The 12,586-nt window shown below is 36.9% G+C and overlaps 1 protein-coding gene across 15 annotated transcripts in view; it reads right to left on the bottom strand.

Moving 5' to 3' along the window:
• Nucleotides 1–12,586, bottom strand: part of NCKAP5 (NCK associated protein 5) — a 946,904-nt gene that overhangs the window by 305,303 nt on the left and 629,015 nt on the right. For all 15 annotated transcript variants that reach the window (XM_072757601.1, XM_072757595.1, XM_072757603.1 and 12 more), the window contains one exon: nt 1,066–1,153. In XM_072757601.1, the coding sequence (XP_072613702.1) occupies nt 1,066–1,153 (88 nt within the window). The remainder of the gene's footprint in view (nt 1–1,065; nt 1,154–12,586) is intronic.

Raw genomic sequence — 12,586 nt, forward strand, 5'->3', positions numbered from 1 at the left:
CCTCCCCAGACACTTACTTTTTAGCCAGCAAAAATCTAGGGCTCCTCAGGGATTACCACAAATTTGTACCCATTTCCTTGTCTTCTTTAGCTTTCTAATTTTCTTATACAAAGTTGTGCAAAGGATATCAGGTCTGTATTGTGATTTGAAGTCTTTTATTTCAGTAAAAGTCTTCACTGTATCTATGTCGACTGCCTGTGTTCCTTCTGTTGTATTTCCCTTCCCCATTCTGCCAGAGGCTGCTTGTCTGTGTGGCCAACTTGGGTCATGCTCAGGTTGGATGCCCTGCTTGCCACCCTGGGTGATTTATTTATTTTTCCTGGGTGATTTAAAGAACCATGGAATGAGGACTATTAGAAGACAAATACTGGTTACTTCATTTACCACTGGTTTTGGACCTCTTTAGACTCCACAAGGCCCAAGGTTCAAGGTCACTCCATGAGCACAGTAGGCAAGCATGACCTCATCCAGCTCTTCCATATACCCTCCTCAGTCTCACCATTGAGATTTTTTCTCAATAGAACATTATTTACTTACCTTGAGCTTCTTATTCTCCATGAGTCTGCCATACAAATTCAATCACTGTATCTTATCTAGGCATGTCTCTGCTTGCAATGTCCTTAGTGTCCTTTCTCCTATTCCCTATCCCTCAGGCCTCCAAGTGCCATCCCTTTAAAATATGCCAAGTGTCATAAGGTATGACACTCCTCAGAAAGGATGAGTCCCTCCCCTCTGTGTTCCCAGAGAATGCTGTAGATAACTCTCTTACCGCCCTGACCACAGAATACTATGATACTTTTATACATCTTTCTGTTTCACTATAAACTTACTTTTTCTACCTTCCTACGACCAAATATACAATGTTTTTACAGTCAGAGTTCAAGAAATGAAGGAGATAAGTAAACATGTATGTGATTCCTTCAGCAGAAGTGACTGTATGGCTCTTAGTACTAGGGTCTGGACCATACTTGTTTGTTTATCTCTGGGTTAGGGAAGACAGAGCTAGAAAAATACAAGAAAAACAAGCCAACTGGAGCCCAGCCAAGAGGAAGAAACATGGCGTACCTGGTAGACCATTATATTTACAGTTTCTTCTTTTTTCTGCTCTGAAGGCCCTTGACTCTGCAGTAGATTTCGTACTGTTTCTTCCATCCTGAGAAACAAACAGACAAAATGTATAAAGAATTTCTTTAAAGGAGGTTCGATTAACATGGGTCTATTTTAGTTAGTAGAAATATTTCTTCAGTGTATTTTATAAGCTGATACCTGGAAATCTAAAATTTATTTTCTCTTCTCTGTCCTTCATCCCCTACATTAGGAATCCATCACAAAGTCCTTTAAAATCATTCTTCAGAATTCTTCAGAATGTCTCTGAGTTTTCTTTCTTTCTCTTTACCATTCAGGTCCCTCTCCTTGGCCTCTTGCATCTGTACTCACACAAACATCTCCCAATATCCCTTTTCACTTTCAATCACTCCCTTTTAATTTGACACAATGTCACCACATTAATCTTCCTGAAATACCACTTTGATTTTTTTAAATCAATTTTCAAAATTGACAAATATTACATGAATGCATTTTTGCTGCTAACACACTGTTGTCTTTCCATGGTGGTCTTTCCATGTCAGCACACAAAGATCTACTTTATTCTTTTAAGCTACTACCTGGTATTTCATGACATGAATGCACCATAAATTATTTAATCATTCCTCTACTAATGGAACTTATATTACTTCAAGATTTTTACTCTTTCAAATAATAAACATCTTTACATATTCATGCTAGTAAACATTAATTATTATTTCTATGGGTTATATTGTAATGTATATTGTATATTATAATCCTATTTTGTCTTACATACCTACTTCCAATGCCCATCCCCCCAAAACAAACACACTCATTTCCATTTCCAGACATTGTCTCATGTTATTACTACTTCTTGAAATGTCAAACCCTTGTAATCTTCTCATTTGCAACCATCTTTCAAAATCTACTTCAAGTTTCAGTATCTAAGAGACATCTTCATTGCCCCCCCCCATTTCTTTGATTTTTATAGCCGTATGCTTTACATCATTCATTCTGTCACTTAAAAAATCTTCCCTTTAATGTTGATACACACACATACACACACATACACAGTCTTCTGAAGTAAATTACAATATTTTGTATAGAACCCTGTCATAGATTTCTTATGTGTCTCCCTCAATTATAGATGAAGTGGGTACTCAGTAGATGCCATTATATGAATCCTTTGTTAATTCATTTTAAAAAGTATTAAGTAGTTACTCTTCCAGGCATTGCCCATATATATTCTGTGTTTGAATGACCGTGTCCTTGGGGCCCATCCATGAGGATACATGGAACACACTCTTAGAGCAGGACATCTGAACTAGATGCCCTGAACACAGTAAGTGTTCTTTCATCCAAAACCTGAGTTGGCTGTTTCTTCTAGTCCCAAACTGAAGCATGTATTTTACTAGTTTAAAAGACTTGAGGGAAAGCAGGCTGATATAGCTTCTTACTTTGACTAAGAGGTCTGGCATAGCAAATTAAGGGCTCCAGGAGGCCAATGAATTCCATGAAGTGGTAAGACCATTACAGTAACTGAAGGAATATAGTTCAAAATGCCAACCCTTCTAATATGGCATAAAACTATTTAGCAGCAGAGCAGGGAAACTGCAGATGATTTGAGCCAGTCCACATCTGGACTGTAATTGGAGAAACTCTGCCTTCACGGGGGATGGCACCAAGACTTCGCTCAGGATTTCAGAAAACAGGGAACACCATCATGAGTGCTAAAAGAATGCGTTGTGACATTTATGTGAGCTACCTTCTTTGTACATCCAGCCAGGAGAGTAAAATCTGTTTCCTGTATTTTCACAAGCCTTATGTTATTAATGATAACAACAAAATTAAATAGAACTTTCAAGTTATCAAACAACTCACATCTATTAATCATTATAATGTACTTGTAAAAGATCATTACATCTATGTGGTAGTTAAGAAAACAGAGTCACAGAAATACTAAAGGCTTACTCACAGGATCATGGTTAGTTGGGTAGGTTAGGACTAAACCATTTTTCCTGACTGTAAAAGAACAGTCTTTTCCCACTAGGCCTTATTTACATCCAGGAAATGATTTTATTATTTTTAAAAAGATTTATCTATTTATTAGACAGTGAGAGAGAATGAGAGAGAGAGAGAGCACAAGTGGGAAAGACAGAGGGAGAGGGAGAAAAATCTGAAGCAGACTCTATACTGAGTGTGGAGCCCAATGTGGGGCTCAATCTAATGACCCCGAGATCATGACCCCAGCCAAAACCAAGAATCAGACATTTAAGTGACTGCACCATCCAGGTGCCCCAGGAAATTATTTTAATTAAGAAGAGTCGGAACTCCTAAAGAAGAGTTACCTTGGTGAATACCTATGGGATGCTGAGCCCAAAAAGGCAAAACACCCTATTTGACCTGGGGAAAGCTTAAGGTCTGGTAGAAAAGACAAACTAAATTCATATTTTAAAAAAAAGATGTGGAGAAGGCACAGATTCTGAAATATTAAATGATCAGAGCCAATTTCTAATATTTGTCTTCACTATATGAAAAAAACAAAGATAATCTCTTCAACGGTAGTGGATTTTTCCATGCTGTTTTTTGAATCTACCATAAACAAAAAAGTAACGATAATGGTGATGAATTGCCCAAGATCAGTCAGTTTGTGCATTACAGATCAGAGATTGGCCTCTGGTTTTCTACATATTCATCAACTCTCTTCCCATTTTAGCACAGGAGTTACAGGTCTTTCTTATTTTAACACACTTTTCATTCGCTTATAAACATTTGGCTTAAATGTATCCCAAATGTTAGGCTCAGTTAAAATAAAATCTTGTCTTTTTTTCATAAGTTAAAATATAATTTTGTCAGTGCACATCTTACTGAATTATCTCTTCTGTATAATTAAAAGTTCTGTGCATAAGTTGCTAGATCAAAAAGAAAAACATCTACTCACCTTCCCCTATTCTTCTTGGCTTTATATATACAAAAAAAAAAGAAAGAAAGAAAAAAGAGGTGGGCAGGAAGTTGTTAGATTCTCAAGCAGCCAAGACCCACAGTAATATTGTGAACATGTTTTCTGGCACTGCTTCATAATTAATTAAAACCAATTACATTTCTAAGCTGCAGCTTGGAACAGAGTTGCAAGGACCCGTCCCAACCTTTGGTGAAAAATTAAGTTGTCTCATTTTTCCATAACCTTTATGAATCTGGTCACAGAGAAAATATTTTGAACTTGACGAGAAGATACTATTATCTATTCCCTGATAACATCTTCTTTTTAAAAAAAATTCTCATTTAGCAAACATCTCCATTTATTATCTTGAAAATCAAAGACTGTGAAGCATTATCCACTGTCATTTGATGCCCAATGACATTTTGCTTCATTTTATTATTTTGATAGCTAATGTGTGAAGGTTTGCATTACCAGTCTTCACAAAGAACAGTTTTACAATTTGTTTTCCAAACGTGGCTAAAAATAATTCCTTTTATTTCCTGATTCCTTTTTCTAGGCTAGCTCTAGGCAGAGATTTTCTTTTTTCTTTTTCTTTTAGTTTTCTGTCTTTCATTTTTTAAGGGTTTAACACCACCCTTAATCAATGTCTTCCAGTTCATTCATTCTTTCTTATTTGTTTGTTTGTTTGTCTGACCTGTGACTAAGTCCTTCCTTCCCCTAAATACAGGTCAAGTGTCTGTCAACTAAAAATACAGAGGCCAAAATTATACTTGGAGAGGTGTAATAAGTTCATATGCATATTAAGTGAGCTATTTTTAAAAAGTTAAGCTCTACACAAGTTAGAGAAAAGAAATTAAATTCATATATGTCAACAGTGTATTTAAGATAGCACAGGTATAAATATAAGAGCTTTTGCCTTATGACACTCTAGAAACTGATCAGAACGTTAGACTTTTTGTGTCTCCTATGATCAGACACTCAGTTTAGCATAACTTCATTTTTGACAGAAATAGAACAAAGTAAATGCAAAACAAGAAGCCACTCTCCCCTACTCAAACTGATAATTGATGGGGCTCTTTCAACTGAAAGCTGAACTGAGTCACATTTCAAGAAATATTTTAATGGGTTCTTGCTGATTAATCACATAATACATTAGTAATAAAATTACTCAATATTCCCTCATTGTCTTTTCTGTGAAAAGTTGCAAGACCAACACTCATTCATTTCTGCCTTATTAATGACCTCTGAGTTTCTTGAGGTCAATGACTTCTGCCCTGTTTATCTCTAGCACCTGAGCATAGCTACTACTATTGGCTGGGTGGTCCATAAATTCTGAGTGAATGAATGAATCGAATAATTTCTTTAGTCATCCATCCCTGACTCCTTTTCACTTCCTCACAGACCTATATGTAAATCTAAGTTGCCAGAGAAAAACAGTGACAAATGAGAGATGCCAGCAAGACTGGAGGGTAAGTCTTAAGTTGTGACATGTGGGGCTAACATGCCGGGTTTCTGGCTATTAGCAAAACAAACCAACTATCTCCCAGAAATAACTCCTTGCTCTTTTTGTCACCTTGAATATGCAGTCCACAGCCAATATGCTTCATTTGTAGCTAATTAGCTTAGAGGGCTGAAACAGTACCCTGATGAGGCCAAGGTTCTAGATTCAGTCTAGCCTGGACACCCTCAACACCTTCAAACTTCTGGCTGACTAAACTCTGAGCAGCTTACCGCTCTTGTGTTGGGGCAGAAAGGATAGAATTATCTTAATGAACAACATATTTTGCATGACCTCCCATATCATTTGCTTTCAATTCCTTTCTCCCATTCTACTCTCACTGCTTTGCTCAACGGCACATCCTACTTCCCCATTTTAATTGCAGTGCAAAGCTTTCTTCAAGCTTAGGAGTGGAGAGAAGAGCCTACTAATTTTCAAATCTAACAGGAAACTGTTCATGCGGAAACTTTGCTGGTTTAGTACAGAGTTCCACCCAGCTGAACCAACTCGTTTCCTCAGAAAATGAGAGTTTCCTCACTTAGAAGCTAGCACATCTAAGCATGTAAGCAGGGACAATCCCCAGGTCGGCTGTGACTTTGATGTTCTTAACCTGATCTCTGCTCATCCCCGCTGCAATGCTTAGGAACAGTAAATCTACAGCAAAGATAACTGAAAACTGCCCTGAAACTGAAACTCACTCTCGATAAATGTCGGAGGGTTGGAATCTCTTATTTCTTTCCTAGATGATATATATTTTTAATTCAGCACAAATTTTGCAAGAATAATACTGTTGCCCAGAAACCAAGGTGCTCTAATTCACTCATGGGGATGCAACACCATTCATAAACAGATCGAAAGGTGCTAGTCCAATTTGAATTACTACATCATATTCACTTCAGGGCCATGTGTATGTGAGCAGAAAGCGCCATAAATTTTCTCATAGGCAGGCTGGTGCTGATCCCTCATGGGGAGCTCGCTGAATGGGGAGAGGCAGACGTGGAGAAGGCAGGGAAATGGATAGAAGCGTCCAGGGGAGAAGTCCCATTCTCTGTGTGGAGTTGAAGGGAATTGCTTGAATGTTAACAAACAAATCCAAGTGTTTTTTCTCGACAGTGGTAGAACATGGAGTTGCATTTTTGGATTCATTTGACTATTACAGAGTTCACACTCATCAAGAAAGAAAAAGAAAGTAGGAGAGTCCTATATGTGTGAGTACCAAGAAAAAATGTAGTTCAACAGCTTCCACTGTTCTGGTTAACCCTTCGAAGGCAGAGTTTGCACTAGCTCCTAAGAATCCCTAAGAAGTCTATAAAATGGGTTAATTCTCTTAGAGGAATAGAGGTTTTAATTAATGTAATAATTATTAATTATTACAATAATCATGTTTTATTATTACAAAATAGTTAGCAGTTCATATAACCACTCATGTCCAGTCTTATGAGCTCCTCTACTTAACTTCTAAATCTATCTCTGTAATGTGTCCTAATAGAATTCTTCAGAATAATGAATTTTCACAAATAAACCCAGATTTAGTTCTTTTAAAAATTTTCTTGAGCAGCCCAAAGCATGAATGTTCTTGGAGTCTGAAACAGCTCAGAAAAGACTTTGAATTGCCAAGATAAGTACTTTTAATATAAATGTATTATTTGGGGGATAGACCTTTATAGCTCAGTATTCAAATATTAGGGGAACTCTGAATATAGCAGACAGTTCAATTTATTATTGGCCCTCAATGTTTATTCCTTTAGGCCACTGTTGGTAGGAATAACAAAAAATATTTTAATATAATATGAGAATAGTCACTGAATAATTTTAATCAGAGGCTCTTCTGTTCTAGAAAACTAATGTAACAACTTGGAGCATCCTTTTCCAATTTCTTAAAATAAGAATTTTACAATTTTACCTTAGTCAAACAATAATAAAATGTGGACCAGACAACCAAGATTTCTTTCTTCAAATTCACTGGGCTCTTGAAAGTTTAAATACAGCAATATAGTGATGTTACATACTCAAAATGAGGTTTGCTAGGTTTCAGACAACAAATAACATTTCTCCACAGTTGTAACTGTCTCCTCATCAGATAGTTATAATCCCAAAGAATACATCAAACAGATGATACTCTATTCTCTCATACTTCTGGACTGTTTAGGATTTGACTAGGAGAAAATTACTAATTGAATGAAATGATTAGACTTGATTCTCATTGGAAAACTCATCTTGAATTTGATTCTCATTTTTCGCACCTTAGTGAGTTTTCTTTTTTTGGATCTTGACAAGTGTAAAGTCATTAAAGCTTAGAGAGGTCGAGCCAATAATCACACTAGATCTGAATAATGTAGAAGGCAGAATGGTAAGTAACTGGTGGTAATCTGTGTTTGTGTGTGTGTGTGTGTGTGTGTGTGTGTGTGTGTGTGTGTGTGTGTAGGGCAAAGGCAGGAAAATCCAATTGGCCATATTTGGGGTCAAACTATAGTGTTACATTTTCTGGCCAAAAAAGGTACAATTATGGTAAAGAAGTGCATCATGAATCCACAAAACTGGCTTCTTGTAGCCTTATGATTGCTAATAGGCCATTCTTCACTGGGCCTGCTCTTTAAATCGCATACGTCTTGTGATGTTTGATCCACAATATTTCAGAGTGGCTTCTCTTAAATAAGCAGACATTACAAAACCACAGCACAGCCAGAAAAGTGGTATTATCAAATCCTCTCCCCACCTCAACTCCTCTGGCACAACACAGTAAGTATATCTCAGTCCCAGGTACTGTCTAAAGTAGCATAGGTAGGTCTGGGGGGAGATATTCTTACCAGCACATAGCTTAGGAAAAAGTCAAATTTTCTGATCCTTAGCTCCCTTGTCTGCAAAAATGGGTATTGCATACCAGCTCTCTTTACCTTAGAGAGGTGTTATGAAGATTCAATAAGACAAAATGTTAAATGTTATATACATTGTCACTTTTCAAAATTGTGGTTTTAAAGATAGTTCTTTTAGAAATCAAGACTGTTTGAATTAGAGATCTTTAGGAAGTGATATGAGAAGTGCAATGGAACAGCTTCCTTGGGAGTATCAACTAAACAAGTTAAGACTTTACAGAGGTACCCACTCTCTTCATCTATTTTCAAAAAGTGTACAGAGATAAAGCACCTCTGCCCAGTGTTTCAGACAACAGCTTGTTAGGAGCATTACCTACTGTGTTTGTCATTATACAGTAGGTTATGCTCAAGTACTAACCCCAACAGCTTGCTGACTTAAAAAAAAAAATAACTAAATTTCTTATTGACACAAGGTCTGAATACCTCAACAGTTAACTATCCTCCATGCGTAGAGTGGTTCTATGTCCTGTTTCCCAGGCAGTCCAGTTTATACCTAGTGTGATGGAATAATTATTAATAGCATCTTTTTTACTCCAAAAGTATCCTAGTTAGATGTTAAATATTGTAATCTCTCTGTCAGTGGAATAACTCAAGTATTCAGGCTTCCCTATCTTTTCATCATGAAGCCTTCATCAGAGCTGGGGAAAGAGAAACTAAAGAATGCTGTAGGGATTTTTACTGCCTCATTCCAGAACTGTCACTTCAATGTGAACTTCACTTCAGTGTGAAGGCTATTGGGCAGAACTAGTTACATGGACCAACTAACTGCTAGGGTTGATGGTAAATTTAGTTTTCTGAGAACCCAGCAATGAGAAGAGAACCAGTTACTGGTGCTAATATAATGACTTCCACACTTGGATTGTCAGAATTGAAGACATATATGGAACCACCTCTCAAAGACTGCCCACCTTGCCTGTGTGATTATACAAAACTGTCTCTAGATGACTTAGTGCCCAAACTCAAGAAAGACAAGAAGCATTTTGTTGGTCTTTTCTTGTTGGGTACCACTTCTCTCTCTGCTGGGCAACTGAGCTGTCACTGCTGAAACTCTTCTCACTTCTCAGCTCGATATCGATTGTCATCTTTCTTTCATTCATGCCAAATTGATTGTCAGCCTAAGCAATTAATTAGTCTTTCTGAGCATTCTGAATTATCCAAAAATGTGTTCCTTCTGATGAAGGAATCTTCAAACAAACACCTTCAAAGTCTGCTTTGCTTTGAAGAACACACTATCAAGCTTTAGCATGACAGTACATAGTCATGTTTTTGATGCAGCTTATTTTATAGTAAATCTCTACCAACCAGGAAAAACAGTCTGCATGTCTACAAAATGTTTATAACCTTCCAACTTTTATTGGCAAGAAAATGGAAGAAATGGTTTCTTAGTGGTGTTAGCAGAGGCAGACATCTAATGTTTCACTACTCTTCACCCAATAGTCCTTGGTTAAAATATCATCACAACTCAAAGTATGGCAATAACAGGCATGTTTGATTCTTAGAAATTCTAAGCTGTAGAGACTTGTCAAGATTTAGCAGGTAAAAAGTGAAAACTGGGTAAAAGAAGTCAATTTAAAATCTGCTTCTATGTTAGATTAAAAACAAACAAAAAAAAGGAAGCATCAGAGTAATATGACTTCCATATTACTTCCCAGAGTAACATGACACTGGGATGTCACAAAAATGCATCTGTCAATCATCATAATAATCTGGAATTTGGATAGAGATATTTCTGCCAATTACTGTAAGAACAAGGAGATTTGCTCATTCTCTTCCATCACTATCCAAACATCCTTCAGGCTCCAGCCTAAGTCTCACTTCCTGCTTTCCTGATGACTTCCTTATTCCACTGAAAAGTATTTTCCCTGGGATATTCTGCAAAAATCACCAAGTGTTCTCATTAAAAGTTCAGATTCCCAGGTCCACCTGAGACCCTATAAATCAGAATCTCTGGGACTGAAGGCCAGGAATCTGTATCTTTTACAAGCATATTCTAGCCTATTAAAATACGTGAATCTATGTCTTACCCTCGTGTCCTCCCAAAACACTTACCCTATATTATCTGGCACTATTAAACATCATAAAAACAATTTCATGCCCAGGTTTCATAGTTTTACAATGATTTTGTTAGCTTGTTAGGGGCTCCAGTGTGTATTGCATGTCTTTTTCTTTTTTCTTTTTATTTTCTTTTTCTTTTTTAAAGATTGATTGATTGATTGATTGATTGATTGATTTTAGAGAGAGGGCATGCTTGAGTGTATATGCAAGTAGTGGGGAGAGATAATGGGGGAGGGAGAGAATCTCAAGCAGAATCCTCACTGAGCTTGGAGCTCAACACAAGGCTCAATCTCAGGACCCTGAGATCATGACCTGAACCAAAAACAAGAGTCAGACACTTAACTGACTGAGCCACCCAGGCACCCTCATCTTTTTTCTATTAGCCAAATGATGCAGTGGAGTATCGATTTATCCTTGGTGAGTGGAACTTTCCTAAGTTGTGGGATTACTTCATTTGGGGTATATACAATGTTGAAAAATAGAGGGAAAAGCATATTTAGATGAAACTCATTTTAATTCCAATGGCAGAAAACTTAAAAATAATACCTTCTGTGACATGAATAATTATTCACTCATTTATTCATTCACTCATTTATCGCCTCATTCATTTATCTATTCCCTTATTTGATAATCATGCTTACGATGTGCTTTGTGCGCTAACTAGCAATTCGAGTAAAGAAAAGCTGCCAAGTGTGGGATACAAGCAGACCACCAATTACTCTACAATGTAATCAGTGCCAGAAGAAAATGTCTTGAATGTAAAGAGATATAAGAGGCTAAGAAATACTCTCTGGAGGTGCTGATGCAGGCTAAACTTTGAGAAATGAGTAGAATTTGGCTTGATGGAGAAGGGACTTTCAAACACAACTACTGATTTTGTTTGTAATTTTTACATAGTTTATAGTGAGTTTTCTTAATAAGAAGTATACATTTTAGTTTGTATACTAGGGGCAGCTAGGTGGCTGAGTCAGTTAAGCATCTGCCTTAGGTTCAGGTCATGATCCCGTGATCCTGAGGTCCTGGGATCAAGCCCTGCATTGGGCTCCCTGCTCAGCAGGGAGTCTGCTTCTCCCTCCCCCTCTGCCTGCTGCTCTGCCTGCCTATGCTTGCTCCCTCTATCAAACAAATAAATAAAATATTTTTTAGAGTGTGTGTGCATACTAGTCTATATATCTACGGAAAGTAAAAGTGCTCCATTTAGTTTTATATATATGTTGGCATTTTAATCAAATGCAAATCATTTTAAATCATTGTTAGCCAAATCAGTTAAGGCTCTTCCAACTGAATTACATACATTTAAAGTTACTTTCATTGATTCATAGAAGTTTATTAGCTACATTTCAAACAATGTCAACCAAGACCTCCAGGTAATCCTTCCTCAGTGGGTACCTATTCATATTTTGAGCACTTGTCTCATTGTATTCTCTATATATATGTATTTTTCTCCCAACAATTTGGAATATTTAGGTTTCCTCCAGTATTCACAGTGTGTCCTTCTTGGCCTGGGGAGTCTATGAGAAGATAAAGAATAGCCATATCAGAATATCTGTTGCTAAGGGAAAAAAACTGCTCTGATAAAACTAATACCAATAACTGCAAAATCCCCTAGCCACGACGTTAATATTAAATAAAAGACGATTGTCTTCAAGTATTTCTTATCATAGATTACAAGTCTTATACAGCACTTTTATTGCACATTTCTGCCCAATGAAATAGATGTTGAAAAATACAGTGACTTTAGGCCAAAATAGTGTCCATTTATCCTTGAACTGTCAATGTTACAAAATGAAAGCAAGGTTACTTGGGGGGGAAAGGGCAGAGAACCCATATATTGAAACTAAGTTCAAAAAATAAATTTTCTTTGATAAGTAAAAGCATCAAAGAAAGAACATATTTCAGATTTGGTATAAAAAAAAACAGAAACTAAGCAAAGATAAACACTCAAAATCTGCCAAGTGATATGAGTTTTGAAATGTAGCTGATGAGCAACAATACTGTTCACCCTTGAACAACACAGGGTCTAGGGGCACTGAACCCTCCCAAGCAGAGATGAAAATCCACATATAACTTTTGATTGTACATAACTTAAGTACTAATAGCTGACTGTTGACTGAAAGTCTTACAAATAACAAACCAGCCAATTAACACATATTT

Source organism: Vulpes vulpes, chromosome 5 (assembly GCF_048418805.1).
Source record: "Vulpes vulpes isolate BD-2025 chromosome 5, VulVul3, whole genome shotgun sequence".
Classification (NCBI taxonomy): domain Eukaryota; kingdom Metazoa; phylum Chordata; class Mammalia; order Carnivora; family Canidae; genus Vulpes; species Vulpes vulpes.